The sequence below is a fragment of the Sphaeramia orbicularis genome, chromosome 24 (assembly GCF_902148855.1).
Source record: "Sphaeramia orbicularis chromosome 24, fSphaOr1.1, whole genome shotgun sequence".
Taxonomy (NCBI): Eukaryota; Metazoa; Chordata; class Actinopteri; order Kurtiformes; family Apogonidae; genus Sphaeramia; species Sphaeramia orbicularis.
Genome location: NC_043979.1, coordinates 49143556 through 49164865, shown reverse-complemented (window position 1 = coordinate 49164865; position 21310 = coordinate 49143556). Strand labels below are relative to the sequence as shown.

General features: G+C 33.8%; 2 protein-coding genes across 3 annotated transcripts in view; both read left to right on the top strand.

Annotated features, from left to right (window-relative positions):
- Positions 1-21310, top strand: part of LOC115414891 (uncharacterized) — a 185128-nt gene that overhangs the window by 119404 nt on the left and 44414 nt on the right. The window lies entirely within an intron of this gene.
- Positions 5335-21310, top strand: part of LOC115415112 (tetratricopeptide repeat protein 13-like) — a 32867-nt gene continuing 16891 nt past the window's right edge. For both annotated transcript variants that reach the window (XM_030128568.1, XM_030128567.1), the window contains exons 1-7: positions 5335-5466; positions 8119-8235; positions 8320-8430; positions 15430-15512; positions 16841-16982; positions 17988-18162; positions 20394-20550. In XM_030128568.1, the coding sequence (XP_029984428.1) occupies positions 5350-5466; positions 8119-8235; positions 8320-8430; positions 15430-15512; positions 16841-16982; positions 17988-18162; positions 20394-20550 (902 nt within the window). In that variant the 5' untranslated portion in view covers positions 5335-5349. The remainder of the gene's footprint in view (positions 5467-8118; positions 8236-8319; positions 8431-15429; positions 15513-16840; positions 16983-17987; positions 18163-20393; positions 20551-21310) is intronic.

The following is a 21310-nucleotide window of genomic DNA, read 5'->3' as shown; positions in this document are numbered from 1 at the left end:
TCACTTCAGACTCTTACATATATGTACATGATAAGAGCATATATACACATTAATCAGATATAGAACCACAGCTGATACCAATGTTTACTTATATAAGAACAGGAAACACAAGTGTGGGTCAATGGAAAATCCGTTATTCTAACAAAAAAAGTAGTTGCAAATGGATGCAATCCGTATTTTTGACTGTGGAACAATGTGTTAAAACAAGATATGCACCAGTTGCTAAATTCTAGGACAACACCCATACTATAAATGACACTTGGTCAACAGCCGATGCCAATACTGATGTAAGTTCCTGTTTCTTTTTTTTTTTTTGTTTTTGTGGGTATTTTTTACTTTAAACATATAAATCTTCACTGTAAATATAAAATAGTTACTTCATCACTTTATTTGTGGAAACCTTTAATATAACACAAAAACATCTTATATGATGATATTAATATCAACAAATATCAGCCGATGTCAAAGCAGATATAATTAGTACTTTAACCTCATCACCCAAAAAATGTCAGATGGCGCAACAAAATACAAAAACAGGGCTTTTAGGCATTCCATGTTTTCTTTTTGTCTGTTTTAATACGTGATACACACAGGAGTTAGGACTGGATTGCATAACCATTGTTTTTGATGACTTTTGATGGTCTAGGAATTTTTTCCGTGACTGTACATGGACTTCATATGTGAATGGAAGCTGGACTTTGAAAAACCTGTCAGTAAGACAATATAAAGGCTGGAGTCATTATTTATAGTTTTATTACCTCTGCCAGGAGGTATTGTGATCACTTTGCTTTGTGTTTGTTTGTTTGTGTGTTTGTTTGTTTGTTAGCAACTTAACGGGAAAACTCTTCCAACCATCTTTACCAAATCTTCCCCACAGATAGGCCTAGGCCCTGGGACCAACCCATTACATTTTGGTCCCAGTAGGCCAAAGTTCAAGGTCACAAAATCTACAATTTTCCTATCTCTCATCATTGAGCAACTTTCGAAAATTCATGAAAAATTCAAAACGACTCCGATTAGCTTCCAATTGGATCCACCTGTAGCTTAGAACAATATCTTGTATCTGGCACAAAATTGTCCACATCCACTGTGGAATGTGGACTCTGTGGACATTTACATTTAACACTGAAAATCCCATTTACCACACATTTTCATTAGAACTCAACAAATATTGATTGGAATTTAATATAATTTGACATACACATGACTGGTACCAAGCTTCAGCTTTTTCTGCTGTATGGAACAACCTGGAAACTGTTGAATTTAAAAAGAAATCATCGATCCACACATGCACACCGTTCGGGTGCTTGGCGGAGGTTTGTGTTCTCTGAACACTTGTTATGTTGTTACTTTACTGGTCCAGCCCACTTGAGGTCAGATTGGGGGGAACGTGGCCCCGAACTAAAATGAGTTTGACACCCCTGATTTACGTCATGCCAATCCTTAAAACGGTGGGAAAAGCCAAGCACACATTATGAAATAAATGGAAACAGCAGCAGTGACGGCACAAATTTTTTTTTCTGTATAAATATGCACATCTTTTTCTTTTTCTGCTGCCAGAATAACATTCCATGCTGTCAGATTTGCATTCTGTAATTACAGATGCATGATGTCATTGTGCAGCTCTGCATTTAGCGTTAGGATAAATACAAAGTGAAGCTTTTAGAGGTGCGCTGTGGATTGGATTGGCTGCGGTAGGCGACCTTGAAGTGTGAAAGCCTTTGTTCTGAGTCCTGTTTGGCTGAATACCTCTGAATAATCCTGCAAGATGCTGCAACGCTTCAACAGCCCTGATGAAATTCCTTCAATGTCATGAATATTCACATGTTGATGAATGACGCTTTTGTACAAGCGTCTCAGTGTTAATGTGTTTTTCTTCATTGGGTTGATTTGTCGCTCAGTTATCTTCACACAGGAAATGTGACTGCAACACTCTGTCACCAATGTTTTTTTTCTTTTCTGTTTCTCACAGAATCAGGCCAAGTTGTTTATAGAGCAGAAAAAAATCCCCTTCCCTGTAGATAACCACAACACAAACGAAGAACTTGGTGAGTTTGAGTGTGAATTCTAAACTGTACAAGCTCATTTCTATAAGGTCTGCCCGTGTTTTTAACCTCATTCCTGTTTCCTGTCGCAGCGATAGGCTACGTTCTGATAGGAAACGGCCTTTATGATGAAGCCATCAAACACTTCTCCCTATTATTACAGGTGAGTTTGCATTTACTGAACTTAACAAAAGTGAATTTATCGTGTAACATTTACACTATTGAACATTTTCTTTATGCGTTACAGGGCGACCAGAGCTGGTCAGCGCCATCTATGGGAGAGGAATAGCATACGGCAAGAAAGTCTACAGGTGAGGGATTTAGGTAGTAAAATTCAATGGCATCCAGATCCATTTATCTAATACTGAAGTGGAAAAATATAAAATATGCTGCTACATTTGCAATTTTGGCTTTGAAAACCGTATTTCAGAGTAGTTCTGTGTAGTATTAATGTTCCAACACCAACAAATCAACCCTATGTTTACACAGACTGAATAAAGTATAGAGCTCTTTGTTTTCCACACATTTGTATTATAGTATCATCTAGTTTTATTCAAAAACTAAACACATAGACGTTTATCCTAACAGTCACTAAAATAACACTGTCTTATAATCTTCATGTGCTGCGTCAGCTGATAGTTTACATCATAGCTCTGTTAGCTTAGCTCTGTTTTTAGAGTGAAAACAGCTGCAGTAAAACCATAAAAAAATGTATACTACTAAATATTAGGGGTGCACACTGTAAAAAATCAAAATCTTACCAAGTGTATTTTTCTCATTTCTAGTCCAAATATCTCATCACACTTAAAATAAGACAGAATCACCTAAAGAGGAACTTTTCAATGAGATGTAAGAATTCATTTTTAGACAAAATCTAATCACAAGAAATCTTACCAAGATAATTTTTATTTTTTCCATTGGCAGATTTTTGCTTGAATTAAGCAAAAAAATCTTGAATTAAGCAAAAGAAGAAAAAAGATTTCTTGAAATAGATTTCTTAGAATAAGATTTTCCAGATCTATTGTCTAAAAATCAGGTCTTATATTTCACTGAAAAGTTCCTCTGTAGGTGATTCTGTGTTATTTTAAGTGTGATGAGATATTCAAACTAGAAATGAGAAAAATACACTTGGTAAGATTTTAATGTTTTTTCCAGTGTACACCCCTAATATTTGGTAATATAATTTTTTGTGATTTTACTGCAGCTGTTTTCAGTGTAAAAACGACTACATGTAGGCTATGTGAAGAACACAAACACTGTGGAAGCAGTGTGGACACAAGCAGAACCCATGTGCAGGGTTTCCTCTGTATACATTCAGCAGCGGTGAATTCTCAGCGCCGCCACAAAAAACCCCAAACATGACAACAGAGAGTCTAACAGAGGCACAGGAGCCGGCTCCGACGTTCGAAGCATGTTAAGTTTTGCTTTCGGTTTTCTGTTTGTTGCAGCTTTGTGGCACAAGAGTCCACAGGTTCCTTTATAGAAAAGGTTTTTATTTTTTAGCTCAAGTTGGCAAAATCCAGTGAACCTGCTCCTCTTGTCCTTCACCTGCCTCTGCTGTGGCGTTACTGTGAGGTCACATTCACTGCACCTCAGGGAATACTGTGACGCGTTCAAAAACACTCAGTAAATTACAGTGTTCGCCATAAACGAACACTGAACATTCAAAAATACAAAAACACATAACATGTGGGGTGCCTGTTAATGTACAAATGATTGAATAATATTTTGTGGAAATGTCCTGTGTCCCACTGGTAGTTATGGAACACCCCCCCACCCATACCCCCCTTTCACTGGTCTCCTTCACTGTACCAAAAACGTACCAAACCGAAATTTTTCTGTACCATTACACTCCTAATAAATATACTTATGAAAACACTCTATTAAACACAATTACAGCAGCAATTTGTTTTATATGTACTAGACTAGGGATGTAATGATTACCGGTATATCGATAAACCACGGTAAAATTACAGATGGTTAGTATTACCGTTTAAGTTGTAATTCTCATGATAACCTGTTTGATTACTGCACTTTTCTGGAGAAAACGGCTATGTAAAGATCTGCTTTTATGTCAAATATTTGAGTATAGTTTTAATTTATTACAATTTTGATTTTCTATACCTAATATATGGAACCAATATTCACTTTTAAAGTCTTTGAAAAGGTTCGTTAAGCATCTGTGTGTTATTTATGGAATACATTATATACATTTTTCAAATCGGATTTTATATTTTTTTGGGTTTTTTGTCCTTTTGTGTTTTTATAGTAGGTTAAAGTGAAAAAATAATATATGATATAGATGAAGTGCTGAAAAAAAAACAGATCCCAAACATGGGTATAATAAACATTTGTTTATATAGTATATAAAGGCAAAATCAAAAGGACTGAAAAACGGACAAATAGGCTCAGACCACTAAGGGTTAATATTTGAATATTTCTGCAACAGAAAGTACATTGTGCCAATTATTTTATTTTATTTTTTTTTTCAAAATACAACTTGGTTAAATTATTTCAGTGTGTGTATTAGTACTTTTTGAACATTTTGAGCACAATTTCAACAATACCACGATAATAATGATAACCGTGATAATTTTGGTCACAGTAAACGTGATATGAAACTTTCATATCGTTACATCCCTATACTAGACATAATATTATCAATATGATAATTAAAGAAATATACATAAATAAGTGCAAAAGTTATGTTATTAAAATTCTGTGTTGTACAAATAATGCTTTTCATTTAACTTGATACAGAGAAGGCCTAAAGCTGTGGAGGGAAAAGTACCTTCATTTTCTCTGTGATCTAATGGAGTTGAAATAATGCACAAGTACCAGTACTTGTACCTGTACTTGAGTAAAAGTATTTATAAATTCCATCAGAGCCAAAGTATTGTGTTTATTTGTTCAGTCCAGGTCTTACACTGTGCTCTTTTTGTGTTGTCAAAATAATAAAGTGCTTTAGGTATAAGTTCAACCAGGCCTTGCAGTATTTACAGAGCGAGTTGTTGTCTGCATGTATGTATATATATTTTTTTGCAGTCCTGGGTTGTTTTCCTTCCAAATAAAAAGCATCCTGAATTGTGTTGACAGCAGCAGTTTGAGATGAAGGCAGAATGAGTCACTGTGACATTTAATGAATGTAAATTCAATCTGCCTGGACTCTGCAGTGATGGGTCTGTGCCCCCAGGAAACACTCAACAGCATTTTCTGGGCTTTTTTTATTTTTATTTATTTTGTGGTCGTGTTTGTAGTTTTCTTCACGAATTTATGACAATTTATTTCCACCTGATATGACTGAATGTGTCTTCTGTGTCCACGCCAGGACATAAAGAATGCAGACTTGGCGCTGTACGAGCTCAACAGAGTCATCACCCTGGAGCCGAACTGGCCCGAGGTTTACGAACAGAGGGCAGAGGTGAGAGGACCAGGACCAGGACCAGAACACATTCATTACAGCAGGGGTGTCAAACTCATTTTCTTTCAGGGGCCACATTCGATTTGATCTCCAGTGGGCCAGACCAGTAAAATAATAGCATAATAACCTATAAGTAATGACAACTGCAGATTTTTGTCTTTGTTTTAGTGCAAAAAAACCACCACGAAATTATGAAAATATTTACTTTTATAAACTATCCAAACAAAAAAGATAATAATAATAATAATAATAATGGATTTATATATTTTATTTATTTATTTATTTTTTAAAATTTAACCTTTATTTACCCAGGCAAGCAATTAAGAACATATTCTTATTTACAAATGCAGCCTGATCAAAGAGCAATGGCGCCTTGAGGGGAAGGGGGTGAGGAGGCTAAAAGTAAGAAGTAAAAACAAGGTTAAACAATTACAAAAGCATTTATTAGCGTGCTTTTCTAGACACCCAAAGCGCTTTTACATTATTGACCCATTATTCATTCACTCTCACATCCTCCCTCTGGTGGTGGTAAACTACATCTGTATCCACAGCTGACTGACAGAAGCGTGGCTGCCATTTTGCACCTACGGCCCCTCCCACCACCACCAAACGTTCATACACCAGTGTGAGTGGCACTGGAGGCAAGGAGGGTGAAGTGTCTTGCCCAAGGACACAACGGACTGACTAGGACAGAGCGGGATTCGAACCGCCAACCCTTGGTTATTGAGCCACGGCCCAAAAAGATGTGAATAACCTGAAAAAAATGAAATTTCTAAAGAAAAATCTGTGCAATTTTAACAATATTCTGCCTCAACTTATCATTTCTACATGTACATTATGGATCAGATCTACAAAGACACCAAACACTGAGTAACAGGCAGAAAATTGATAAAATTGTGCTTAATTTTCTTTCTACATTTCTTGTTGTTCATATTTGTTCAGGTTATACACATTTTATTGTTACAGGATAGTTTGAAAATGTAAATATTTTCATAATTGAATGTTATTTCTTGCACTAAATGAAGTTGTCATTATTTATAGGCATAGTGTTATATTTTTTTCCACATCGAACCGAAAAGAAATATGGAGTCATTATTTCTTGTAGGTTATCATGCTGTTATTCTACTTCAGATCATATTGGTCTGCATGTGGAGTCTGAATTATAATGAGTTCCACAGCCTTGACTGTGGAATTTTGGCATTTTGCAAATTCATCCCTGGGGCCGGATTGGTGGTGGTCTCTTCCAGCAACAGTGCACTATACAACTAAATACAACACAATAAAATACAGACATATATTAGGCAAGGCAAGGGCAAGGCAGATGTATTTGTATAACACAATTCATACACAGGGCAATTCAGTGCTTTACAAAAATGGAAAAGAGACAAGTTAAAAACACAATTACAATTAAAACACAATCAGTAAAAATGTTTCTGTTTCGATAAAATAACCTTTGAATTTATTTTGAGCTTTTATGAACATCGACAGTACACGATCAGTAATCAAATATGGAAAATTACCTGATCTACACTGAAAATGCTAATACAGAGTATAATATTTAATAAATGCTGATAAATCACTTAGGAAAGGTTAGATGTAGAGAAAAACTATAGCAATAAAAGCTGATGTAAATAGTTTGAGATTTTTAAGGGTTAATTTCGGCAGGTTTCATACATTTGTCTGTATTTTTAGGTTTTAATGTTCAGTTAATGATATATATTTTACAGAAAAACTTACTTTTTCTTCAGTTTTCTCAGTTTTGATATAATAACCTTTGAATTTACTCTGAGCTTTTATCTTTTTAATGTTGAATATTTAATTTTACCCTGTTTCAGTTATTCATTATATTGACTACATGATGCTGTTTTATTCCACTCCTTCATTTCGCATTTGACAGCATCATGTTCTGTTATTTTTTGCCCTCTCCACTATGAGACATTCAAAGTTAGTCATGATTTTGTGTTTGCTGTACTTTTCTCTTTTATTGTGTTGTTTTGTATGTTTTTATTCTGCTGTTGGGCACTTTTGCTTTGTCTGCCAAAGCACTTTGTAAACTCAGATTTTAAAGGTTCTATATAAATAAAGTTATTATTATTATTATTATTATTATTATTATCTTCTACAGGATCAATAAATTAAAAATAGGAAAAGAGCTGATTTTATCTGAAAAATGCAGAGGATAAAACAGTAAATAGTTCCTCATAGTTAACTTCCTTCATTAGTTGGACCAGTTTGTGACCTTTATTTGCTTTTTTTAAAAAAAAAAATGGAACTTAGTGATTTTTCTTATAAAGCAGGTCACAAAAACAAGTGACTGTCCATAGAACTCCAAACACTTTGTGACATCCTGCAAACGACGAATCAGTGATTTGGTTGGTTTTCAAGTCGTCCTTAAAATGCCTCTGTCTTTTTTCCACCTGTCTTTTTTTTTTTTTTTTTTTTTTCATTCAATTGGAAATGTTTCGGTTTACATAGACTGTTGACAAAAAGGACATCCGACCCGGGCCTTTGTCTCCTCTGACTGCTTCTGCTAATGGTTCGCTTTAGGCCATGCAACATGATAGCAAAGAGGACTCATGTTTTTACAATAACTAAAAGTGTCATTTTGAGGAAGGTTTCCAGGCTAACGTTATCCTGGGCGTTTGTGTTTAGATTCTGTCTCCTCTGGGTCGTATCACTGAGGCTCTGGGGGATCTGACCAAAGCCATCCAGCTCCAGCCGTCGGCTCGACTCTACAGACACAGAGGAACGCTGCTCTTCATTTCAGAGGTTTCACCATCACCTGTCACATTTTAGAAACACGTGCACATGTTCGCTCGTGTGTTGACCGTGTGTGTTTTCCCTTCTCACCAGGACTATGTGGCAGCTATGGAGGACTTTCAGCAGTCATTAGAGCTGAAGAAGAACCAGCCAATCGCTATGCTGTATAAAGGTCTTACCTTCTTCCACAGAGGGATGCTGAAGGTACGCTAACGTCACGCACAGATACAGCTGATCATCTGTTGCACTCAGAGTTCCTTCCTTGTGAAATATCTATAAAGAGGCAGCGCAGTACAACAGTTCGCAGTAACCCCCCCCCCCACTCCCCATATCACACCATATGCATGTGTAACCACAGTGTAAATGTGTAAATACTATAGAATTTTAATTCTAATTCTTTATTCTTAATTCTTCATTTATATGAATACCAAATTTCTTCTTTTTCATTTGTCTTATCTTATCTTACCTTACCTTATCTTACGGTGAGATAAAGTCTTATCTTATCTTACCTTATCTTACCTTACCTTACCTTACCTTATGGTGAGATAAAGTCTTGTCTTGTCTTGTCTTGTCTTGTCTTATCTTACGGTGAGATAGTCTTATCTTATCTTATCTTATCTTATCTTATCTTATCTTATCTTACCTTATGGTGAGATAAAGTCTTACCTTATCCTATGGTGAGATAGTCTTATCTTATCTTATCTTATCTTATCTTATCTTATCTTATCTTATCTTATCTTATCTTATCTTATCTTATCTTATCTTATCTTATCTTATCTTATCTTACCTTATGGTGAGATAAAGTCTTATCTTATCTTACGGTGAGATAGTCTTATCTTATCTTATCTTATCTTATCTTACCTTACCTTATGGTGAGATAAAGTCTTATCTTATCTTATCTTACGGTGAGATAGTCTTATCTTATCTTATCTTATCTTATCTTATCTTATCTTATCTTATCTTATCTTATCTTATCTTATCTTATCTTATCTTATCTTATCTTATCTTATCTTATCTTATCTTATCTTATCTTACCTTACCTTACCTTACCTTACCTTACCTTAAAATTCTGTACAGATTCCAATCGAGGATAATTAAGTTCTCATAATATGCAGATGACACCAAAATCTACGTCAGCTGTGATTCCAAATTATTCTAATCAAGAAACGTCGCTAACAGAAACCTTGAGGCCATAAAGAACTGGATGGGACACAATATTTTACAATGAAAGCATAGAAGACTGAATTGACTTATTTATTTAACCTTTATGTAACCAGATAGGTCAACTGAGAACCAGTTCTCATTTCCACTGATCTGATCAAGAGGCAGCAGAACAGACAGAAAAAACTGTAAAAACAAAACAAAGAAACAAGTTACAAATTACAGTCACATAATTAGCCATGATAGTGCTAAAAGAGAGCATTATTTACAAGATTTACAATAATATACAGTATATTTTTTAAAAAGAGTAGTTATTAGCAGTAAGAATATAAAAACAGATAATAGAGTTTTACCACATGTCGTACTAATGCTTAAAGCAATTAATAGATGCAGTAAATATGGTAACATGTATTTAAAAAAAACAAAATGACAGTAAGTAAATGCAACAATCTTATAGTAATGGTTGTAAATTCTGCTAACTCTTCAGAAATCTTAATGCTCTTTTTGACAGTAATCTCACCTTAGCACACTTTATATCGAACGTAAGTAGGATTAAAATGCAAAGGTGAAAAAAAGGCAACGAGAAATTACAAATTTAAACAGAACACTCCAGAATATTGAAGTTAGAAAAAGAAAAAAAAAAAAGAAAACACAATGTGCAATTATTTCACTTTGAAATAGTGGGAAGAAGTCGAGCGTATATTGTCCTACCCCTATTTATAATCACTAATATTAGAACTGTTAGGATTTAAACACATTAAATGTTGAAAATCTTTGAAGATACATTTAATGTTACAACAGAATATGAAAATGTGACTCTGAAGGGCTGTTATACTAAAGTTCACAGGCGGGTTAATAGTAAGAATAACTCCTAACCTGTATATATTATAGATGTTACAAAGTGCAGACAGACATGAAATGCAGACACAAGGGAAAACACAACAAACACTAAACAAAACTGTAATCTGTCATGTGCTGAGCTGCTCTTTCAGGTCCTCAGATCTTAAATCCAGTGGGACTTTCAGAGTTCACAGTCTCCTTTTGTCCTGATCTTGGATTTGTTCTTTCTCTGCCAGTTTTTCTCTTCACTTTCTGTCGCCGTCAGCGTTTTGTGAGCTGTCAACGATACAACAGGCCTTTGTTTACTGGAAAATTCTGCAGCCTGTGTCCTCATGGATAACAACTTTTGGTTTCATGAGGAAATAGATCAGGGTGAAAATCATGGTTGTCTTAAGAGAACAGCGTTTTTCCAGTTAAATCTGGTGACAAAACAAGGAACTTCATGATATTATGACCTTATATGTGTATTAACAACGTAACCGGCAACTGAAATGTCAGAGCATTGATCCGATTAGATTTTAAGTATGTTTTAAATCAGACTCATCTTTAGTCGCCAAGTACGTAAAAACATATAAGGAATTATTTGCTGGTAGATGTTGTCTCTTCAGCAAATTATAAATGTGTGCAAATCCTGTTATTAAGAGTCAGTTTTAGACCAGCTCTAATGCTAACTGTCTTTTTAAAGTACTTTATAAATAAAGTTGAGTTGAATATTAGGTTTTATATTAGATGTACAGATTGGATGGTATTTTTAATTTCAATGTACTTGTTACAATGACAATAAATATTTTCCATTCTATTATATTTTATTAAATACTAGGGATGTAACAATTACCCGTATAACGATAAACCGCGGTTAAATTGTGGACGGTTAGTATTACTGTTTCAATTCTAATTATCATGATGACCGTGTTTGATTACCGCACTTTTAGGGGAAAAAACCCTATGTGAAGATATGTTTTTATGTCAAAAAACTGAGTATACTTTTAATTTATTACCATTTTAATTTTATATACCTAATATTTTGAACCAGAATTCACTTTTAAAGTCTTTTAAAAAGGTGTGTTAAGCATCTGTGTGTTATTTATGCAATGAAGTATATACAATCGTTTTCTGTCCTTTTGTGTTAATATAGTAGGTTAAAGTGAAAAAAATAATAGACAGATGATATAGATGAAGTTGTGCTGAAAAAACAGATCCCAAACATGGGTATAGTAAACATTTGTTTATATAGTATATAAAGGCAAAATCAAAAGGACTGAAAAACAGACAAAATAGGCTCAGACCACTAAGGGTTAATATTTGAATGTTTCTGCAACAGAAAGTGCATTGTGCCTATTATTTTATTATTATTATTTTTTAAATACAACTTGGTTAAATTATTTCAGTGTGTGTATTAGTACTTTATGAACATTTTGAGCACAATTTCAATAATACCACGATAATAATGATAACCGTGATAATTTCGGTCACAATAACCATGATATGAAATTTCCATATCGTTACATCCCTATGAAAGACACAGTGTAATAAAAATGTAAGGAAATTCATGATAAATATCCAACCTAAATACAATTATCACCATTTAAAGCTTCAGATAACGAAAATGGTAATTTACTCTGCAGATGCATTTCCTGTTTTAGAATAGACTCCTTCGGGATTGAATTCTACGGAAGAGAATTTAAATTAAGGTCCAATATATATTTTTTGATTATTATTCTGAGAAAAAAGTCAGAATTCTAGGGAAAAAGTTAGAATTCTGACTTTAATCTCAGAATTCTGACTGGTTCTAAATATTTTTTGTTATTATTGTTTTTTTTGTTTTTTTAAATTATCGTAATAATAATAAAACATATATATTGGACCTGTGAGGGCATTCACTCTTACATTCACACCTACACTGATTTAGATCCACCAATTAACCTATTAGGCTTTTTTTTTGTTTTTTATGTCTGTTTTTTGAGCAACAAGAAACAGAACAAGTTAGGTGAAAAGGCAAAACTGTGGCGTTTTTATACCGCCGTTTTCTTTTACATCCCTATGCAGAACAGGAGCTTATTTATTTAAAAAAAAACGCCCCCTTTGGGCCTTATGTGTGCATGTGCCTGTTTTATATGACTGTATACAAGTAGTCAAGGAATAAGAAAGGGTTCTATTGTTCCGGACAGAAAGTGTTATTTTATTCAGTACAGTCATATAATTTGTTCCTACTGTGAAATTCAGTTTTTGCTGACAAGCATAATAAAAAATATAATTTTGGGAGGAAAAAAAAAAGTTCTCTTTACGCACTAAACACGTACTGAAACCGTGGCCCAAGAACCGAAGTATGGACCCAACCATGGGCTACCTGTACTGTTGGACCCCTAATATATTATATATAGTATATAACAGTAATAAAATAATGTTAACTTAACCCTTTCATGCATGAATTATAAGAACCTTAATCAAGATTTTTTACCTGAGTATTTTTATTCCTTTTTAGGCATGACAAAAACACAATGTGATTGACAATTTTTTATGAACCTATTTTTCACGGAGTTACAAAAATATCCACTCAGCTGGATATCACACATTTAATTTTTGAAGCAAAAAAAACATGCATTTACTGGCATACGGTGTGAAAACTATGACATAAAACATTTTTAATGTGTTTTCTCACATTTTAACATACTATAATACTAGTTATTAGTCAGATAGTATGAAAAAAATGTTCTTGTAAAAAAAATACAAAACCTCTGTTAATTACAGTCTAATAACAATTAGCATTTGATTTCCACTCAAATATGTTAGTGTAGATCAGATTTATCAAGAAGAGCAAAGTTACAGTAATGGTATGAATGTCAGTGTATGAATGATGCACCTCACTGCAAAAATCTAAATCTTACCAAGTGTATTTTTTCTCGTTTCTAGTCCAAATATCTCATCACGCTTAAAAAATAAGACATAATCACTTAAACTGTAACTTTTCAGTGAGATACAAGAACTGATTTTTTGACAACAGATCTTGAAAATGTTGTCACTCTTACCAAGATCATTTTCGCTTGTTCCATTGGCAGATTTTTTTGTTTGAATTAAGCAAAAAAAAAATCTTTAATTAAGTACAAAAAAAAATCTGCCAATGGAACAAATGAAACAGATTTGAACAGCTGTCCACTGTAGTGACTACTATGCATGAAGGAATCAAAGGTTCAGATGTCATTCAATTGTAAATGGAAGCTGGGGTTAGTAAAACAAAAACTACAATTATATAAAATGTATTAAAGTTAAGTCAAAAGTTTAAATGTCATGATGTCTATAACATGTTTTTTGAAGAATGCGTAGAATATGAAATGATACCAACATTTCATTACAAAGATATTGCAAGAAAACAACCTCACCGGATCGTTTCTCCGCATTTATGCATCTAAGGGTTAAAGTATGTTGTGTTCAGTGTCAAAACTAAGCTGCAGTTTATTTTATGTGTCAGATTAGGGGGTAGGTGTGTTGTTTATCTAGTCACATGATAATTTGGGGATTTTTTTTGTGTGCGGTTAAACACCTTTGCTTATACTCTACGAACCAGTTTCCTGGGGGAATTCCTGTACAATACCAACAACAACACACCAGATATAAATGCACCCGAAAACAGCTCTGACTGTGAGGATTAGTGCGGTGTCTTCTGTGTTTGATGCGACTAATCCTCATAGAAGCAAAGTCAACATATCACAATGTGCTTTTTATCAGCACAAATAGAGACTGAGGCAAAGTGGTTTTAGTGAGAAATAAGAGTGTGAATTTTGTGTTTGTCTGCTCAGCCTGAGGGAGTCTGTGCACAAACAATCATCCAGTCGACTTTTATTTATTTCCAGGACTTTCATGGGTCTGTTATGTAGTTTTTACAGGAACAGTGTGTGTTAATTGGTGTTACTGTAAGCGTGTCAGTGTAAACAAACAGGCTAATTTTCAACCATTGTCCTTGACTAGATGTTCACTCTTACATACTGTTCATTTCCTACACCTTCACTCTGTCAAATCTGTGAATTTTAACCTAAATTATGAACCGTACATCTATTCAGAATCAATAGATAGCATCTCTGACATTAATAGATGGGTGATGAATCATGAATTAACCTTCCAGTATCCATAGCAGTCCTTCCAATCACCAAAAGTGCATCTTTGTTTTTAACTTTAAAAAAAAAAAAAAATTTTACTTCATCACCTTGATCCATTAACAAAAATAGCAAATGCTCAATAACTGTCATATTTTAACCCATTAAATGCCATGTTTGTAATATAAGCAAACCACATTTTTATGCAAAAAACACAAAATTAAGCTTTTTTTGTTGTTGTTGTTTTGTTTTTTGTACAATATTTGACATGAGTTGATCATTTTCAAATGTACCTTACCAATGTAACTTACAGATGACCGTGGATCTACAAATACACAAAACATTTAACAACAGGCAAAATATTGGTACAGTTGCACTTATTTTACTTAAACTCCTACGACCCACTGTCCACATTTGTGAACAAGAGTTTCACAACTTTATACAAAAAAAAGAAAAGAAAATTGTCCACCATAAAGGACATTCCATAAAAAATGTAAAAACTGCATCTGAAAAAACTGTTGCATCATGATGTTTCCAATATAGGGACTTATTTAATAAAAAAAAAAAAAAAAAAAAAGCTTGTACTTTGCTGACTTGTCCTGGGTCTTAGGAGGTTAAGACATTTCATGTTGTTCATATTTGTTCAGGTTATAAAGAAGGAATTTTGTAAGTGAAAATGCACCAATACAGACAGAGAAACTTTGATGTTCTTGGATGTTTTAAAGTCATAGATTTACAACAAACTGTTATTGTCCCAGAGGGAAATTTCCGTCATTTCATCTTATTTCCTGGAGCTGTGCCATACCGAATAATTCAGCTGTAATAACATCTGCTTAAAAGGAATTGACCAAGAAAAGAAAAAAACGGGAAACTCGGAGTGTAATGTAACAGCGGAGAACACAAAACAAATGCAAAACAAACATTCAAATGAATGCAAATAACCGACTGAATGCAACAAAAAGACACGTTTATGGGTTTGTGCAGGTTATCATGTTAAGTATCTGCTGATTTAGCGTTTGAAAACGTCTCCACGTCTCCACGTCTCCACGTCTCCACGTCTCCTTTTGCAGTTTCCTGTCAACTCTGTGTGAAAGGTTGTGTTTTCTGTCATCAGGAAGCCATAGAGACGTTCAAGGAGGCGCTGAAGTTGAAGTCTGACTTCATAGATGCGTATAAGAGCCTCGGACAGGCCTACAGGTACACCAACACTGTCATTTAATACCATTAACAGGTTAATTAACAGAATGCAGGGCTTTTAGAACTCAGATTATGTTCAAGTTAGGCCTTTACTTCTAATTTCCTCCATTTTCTTGTTGTTGTTTTAATTATGTAATTATTGCTTTTAGTAATTTCCCCCTGGCATGTGCATTTGATTTTACTATTGCTTCTATCATGTATTTAATCTTATAACTACTTAAATTATTATTATTATTATTATTATTATTGTTGTTGTTGTTGTTGTTGTTATTCTCCTGAGACCCAGCAATGCATTTTTGTTGTCTGTAGGGGACAAAAGTTTGACAATTTAAAGGACATTCCATTAAATAAATAAATAAATAAATAAATATAACTTTAAAAATATATCTGAAAAAACTGTTGCATTATGCAGTTTCTAATCAAGACAATTGTTTAATGTAAAAAAGCCAAAACTTTCACTTTTCTGGGTCTCAGGAGGATATATATATATATGTTTTTCTTTTTTATCCTTGGCACTGAAAATGAAGTGAATGAAATGAATGATTATTTTTGACCAGGCCTGTGTTTGTTCATGTTCATCGCATCCATATTTAATCATAGACTTGGGTTTTAATTGACTCATAGTAGTTTCCATCTTTTTTTTTTATACTAAAATCTGTGCTTTTTGTGTCCTAATGTTCCCCTCTGTCATATAAAATCTACAAATGAGCACAAATTTTAGTCTTATATCATATTTTATTATTGAATATTTCTTAAGTCTACTTGAAATTTTAGATTTTACCCCGCCCCCTGAAGGGGAGGCAAGGGGTATTGTTTTCGGTTCGGTTTGTTTGTTTGTTAACACTCTAGCAGCAAAACTATTGGTTGAATTCATACCGAACTGGGTTTATAGATTACCAGTGATGCAAACTAGATGTGATTACATTTTGGGAAAAGTAGGTCAAAGTTTAGATTTTTTTATGCATTTTTTAAATCTTTTTTTTTTTTTTTTCCCATTTTTACTTACAATGACTGAAATTTCAAATGTCTATAAAAACATCAATTTTGTTTCAATTTACTTCAAACTCGGCACAAATATAGAGGCAATGGATATACTAACATCCCCGCATGCATAGACATGATGACATCAGCTAGATCGATGCCAAAATACGCTACAATACGTGTGAGGGGTGGGGTTTGTTGTGCCTGGAACCACTTGTTTTTGTCTATTATAACTCCATAAATCTGTTTAGAATTGTTGTTTCATGTCTTGTCTCGATAAACCTATGAAAACGTAAGGGTCCATAAACTAATCCGCACTAATATTTGTATCTGGTTCCTGTTCTCAGAGAACTGGGTGACTTTGAGTCGGCCATGGAGAGTTTCCAGAAAGCCCTCATGTTGAACCAGAACCACATCCAGTCTCTCCAGCTTCGAGGCATGATGCTGTACCACCACGGTTCACTGCAGGAGGCCATCGGGAACTTCAAGGTACCAGCTTGTTTTCGTAGTTGTTTTTATGTGAGATTTAAAAAAAAAAAAAGTGGGTCCTGCGCTGAACAAAAATGATTAAAGCAATGAAATCAGTGTTATTGATAATCTATGAAATGTTCATTACCCTGATATAAAGAAATGACACATCCATCCAACATACAGTCGCAGAAAACATGATTAGACCACCCTTGTTTTCTTCAGTTTCTTGTTCATTTTAATGCCTGGTCCAACTAAACGTCCATTTGTTTGGGCAAATATAATGATACCAACAAAAACAGCTCATAGTAGTTTAATTTCAGAGCTGATATCTGTCCATTTAACATGTTTTCTGGATAAAAACCAAAATCACTTCAGTTCTTCCATCAGTATCTATGGCATTGTACTGACAAAAACAGTGCTTTTAGACATTCCATGTTTTCTTTTCTTTCTGTTTTAGTCACATGATACACACAGGAGTTAGGACTGGATTGTATAACCATTGTTTTTTGTTTTTTCAGATTTTTATTTAGAAATATTGAGAAGATTTCAGCATACATTGAAATTACATTGTGGTCACATAACAAGTATGTGACCAGTGACCAATCTGTCCATTCTCAACATTTCAGTTTTTCTTTTTTTTTTTTTTTTTTTGTTAATAAACAAAACAATCGAACAGTGAACAATGGATGAATTGTTACATAAAGAAAACACACACAAAAGACCAAGAGCCTTTGACCTCCTCTCTTGAAAGAAAGAAAGAAAAAAAAAAAGATTAAAAAATAAATAAATCATCACCATTGTTTTTAATGACTTTTGGTGGTCTAATAATTTTTTCTGCGACTGTATGTAATATGAAAAATATCATAGATTTTGTGTTGTTTTTCTTTTTTTTTTTTTATCATTTTATTAACTTTTACTTAACCAGGAAAAAAGACTCATCTTCTCATAATATAACTGGACTATACCTCATTCTTCTATAGTGTTTTTTGATGTCTGTTTTTGTCCCTTTTCGTCCGTCCTCAGAGGTGTCTTCAGCTGGAGCCGTACAACGAGGTGTGTCAGTACATGAAGGGGTTAAGTCACGTGGCCATGGGTCAGTTCTACGAAGGCATCAAAGCTCAGACCAAAGTGATGTTGAACGATCCTCTACTGGGACAGAAGGCCAGCTCGGAATACCTCAAAGTCAAATACCTCAGAGGTAAGAACACAAACACACACACACATGGACAGTCATGGAAACATTCATTCACTGCTGCACATGAAACACACTCAGACACACTGGACCTTTTTTTTTTTTTACATACATTTGAATTCTTCTCACTTAAATCCACCACTTTAACCCTTTATGGTCTCCCATTATAACAGGCCTAGATTTCTTTCGGTTGTTTTTGCAACAGTAGTGTCTTTTTTGCCAGTTCTTTTGCACCTTTTTTCAGGAAGAACTTAACTCTCAACATCTGGCCACTAATTATAATTCCTTATATGTAATAAATTCTTAAAATTCTTGATATGTGTAGGATTTTTGAGTTACTTACGGGCTCTGACATAGGAATTTAGGGTAGGTAGAAAGATAGGGTAAGGGGATAGGAGATTATAAATTAAACTTTATCCCGCCCCTTTTCGAATGTTTTCCTATCTTTTCGTAAAAAATTGTTTTGTGGTTTGGTTTTAAATTTATATGCGAAATAAAGAAACAAAACTGTGTGACAGCAGACATTTTTTATCATGTCTGTTATAAAAAAAAAAAAAAAAACAACAACTGTACAGGTGCATAATGAAACTGAAATTACAGAAATAAACTTTGAACTATTTTCCACGTGCTCAAACATTTTACCATGTTTGAGCTTCTTATTTTTAGTTATTTCTCATCATTTTAGGCTGTGTGATCAGGTCTAACTATCAATGAAGTTTCCAAAAGTGGGAAATGCAGATAAAATCGTTAAAAAAGGCACAAAAAAAACCAAAAAACTGTTGACAAAAATTTTATTAAATTTTACTTGTTTGATCTGGCAGATATGCAGGCTGATGTAATCCTCTTTTTTTATCCTGCACTGCCCTCTAGTGTCTTGAGCAGGAATTGGTAGATATTTCAATGAATTAACCCTTTAAGGACTACCATTATAACAGGCCTAGATTTCTTTATGTTTTTTTGCAGTAAAAGTATCAGAAAATGTCTTTTTTGCCAATTCTTTTTCAACTTTTTTCAGGAAGAACTTAACTTTCAACGTCTGGGTATTCATTATCATTATTATATGTAATAAATGTTTAAAGCAGTGTGTTATAGCAGACATTTTTTGTCATATCTATTATAAAAAAAAACACCTGTAAATGTGCATAATGAAACTTTTTGAGATTTCAGAAATAAACTTTCAACTATTTTCCATGTGCTGAAACATTTTACCGTGTTCCAGCTTCCTATTTTTAGTTAATTCTCATTATTTGTAGCTTGTGTGATCTGTTCTAACGATCAGTGAAGTATCCAAACTGGAAAAATACAGATAAAATCAGCAAAAAAAAGGCAAAAAAAAAAATACCTGTTAACAAAAATTTAATTAAATTTTTCTCGTTTGATATGGCACATATGCAGGCTGATTTAATCCTCTGGTTGTCTTGCTCTGCCCTCTAGTGTCTTGACCAGGAATTGGTCGATATTTAACTGAATTAACCCTTTAAGGACTACCATTTGAACAGGCCTAGATTTCTTTAGGTGTTTTTTGCAGTAAAAGTATCAGAAAATGTCTTTTTTGCCAATTCTTTTTCACCTTTTTTCAGGAAGAACTTAACTTTCCACGTCTGGCCATTCATTATCATTATTATATGTAATAAATGCTTAAAACAGTGTGTTATAGCAGACATTTTTTGATCTTATTTATTATGAAAGACAACTATTTCAACTATTTTCCATGTGCTCAAACATTGTACCATGTTATAGCTTCTTATTTTTAGTTGTTTCTCATCATTTTTAGCCTTTGTGATCTGGTCTAACTAACAATGAAGTATACAAACTGGAAAAATACAAATAAAATCAGCAAAAAAAAACAAAACAAAAAAAACAGTGGAACTTGACAAAAAATGAATAAAATTTTTCTTGTTTGATCTGACACATACTCAGGCTGATGTAATCCTCTATGTTTGTCCTACACCACCCTCTAATGTCTTGAGCAGCAGTAATTAGTAGATATTTCAATAAATTAACCATACCATTATAACAGGCCTAGATTTCTTTGTTGTTTTTGCAGTAAAAGTATCAGAAAATATCTTTTTGGTTTTTTTACCGATTCTTTTACATGTTTTTTCAGAGAGAACTGAACTTTCAATATCAGGTCACTAATTATCATCATTATATGTATTGAATGCTTAATAGCAGACATGTTTATCACATTTATTATGAAAAACATCACTCATCCTCTCTCAATATTTCTCCTCCAGAATACTCTCGTTACCTTCACTCTCACCTGGACATCCCAGTTGCAGAGTACAACGTGGACCAGGACTTACCTGGAAACTTCAAGAACCACTGGGCCAAGAACCTGCCTTTTCTAATAGAAGACTATGAAGAACAGCCAGGTCTGCAGCCACACATCAAGTAAGGACCGGTTTTATCTGAACAGTGTAAGTCTTAGTCCACCTCAAAGGTTGAAACGATCATGCGTACTTAATTCTCATTGTCTTTTCTTCACACACAAAAAGAAAATTAGAGGAAGTATGTTTACAGCCTTAACCCTGAGGGGTCTGAGTCTATTTTTGTCTGTTTTTGAGTACTTTTGATTTTGCCTTTATATACTATATAAAGAAATGTTTACTATACCCATGTTTGGGATCTGTTTTTTAGCACACCCTCATCTATCTCATCTGTCTATTATTTTTTCACTTTAACCTACTATATCAACACAAAAGGACAAAAAACACACAAAAAATATAAAATCTGATTTAAAGAAATGTACATAATTTATTGCATAAATAACACAAAGATGCTTAATGAAACTTTTCAAAGACTTTAAAAGTGAGTATTGTTCCAAACATTGGGTATATAAAATTAAAATTGTAATGAATTAAAACTATACTCAGATATTTGACATAAAAGCAGATCTTTACAGAGGCATTTTTTCACCCCTCCCCCGGTTTCCACATCCGGTTCAGGTGGGGGTCATCCCCACCCTTACCTGTAATGCTAATTCAGCCTGTGGATTAGAATTCACAGTTTCGACCATTTTTTTTTTTCCGTTTTCAAAAAGAACAAAAAAATGACGAAGCTATGGTCAGAAATATAACACCTCCCCACCTCATTTTCGTACGTGTACTCATGTTTGTTTGCTCCGAGTTCAAACGGTCATACCTCCAGTTTT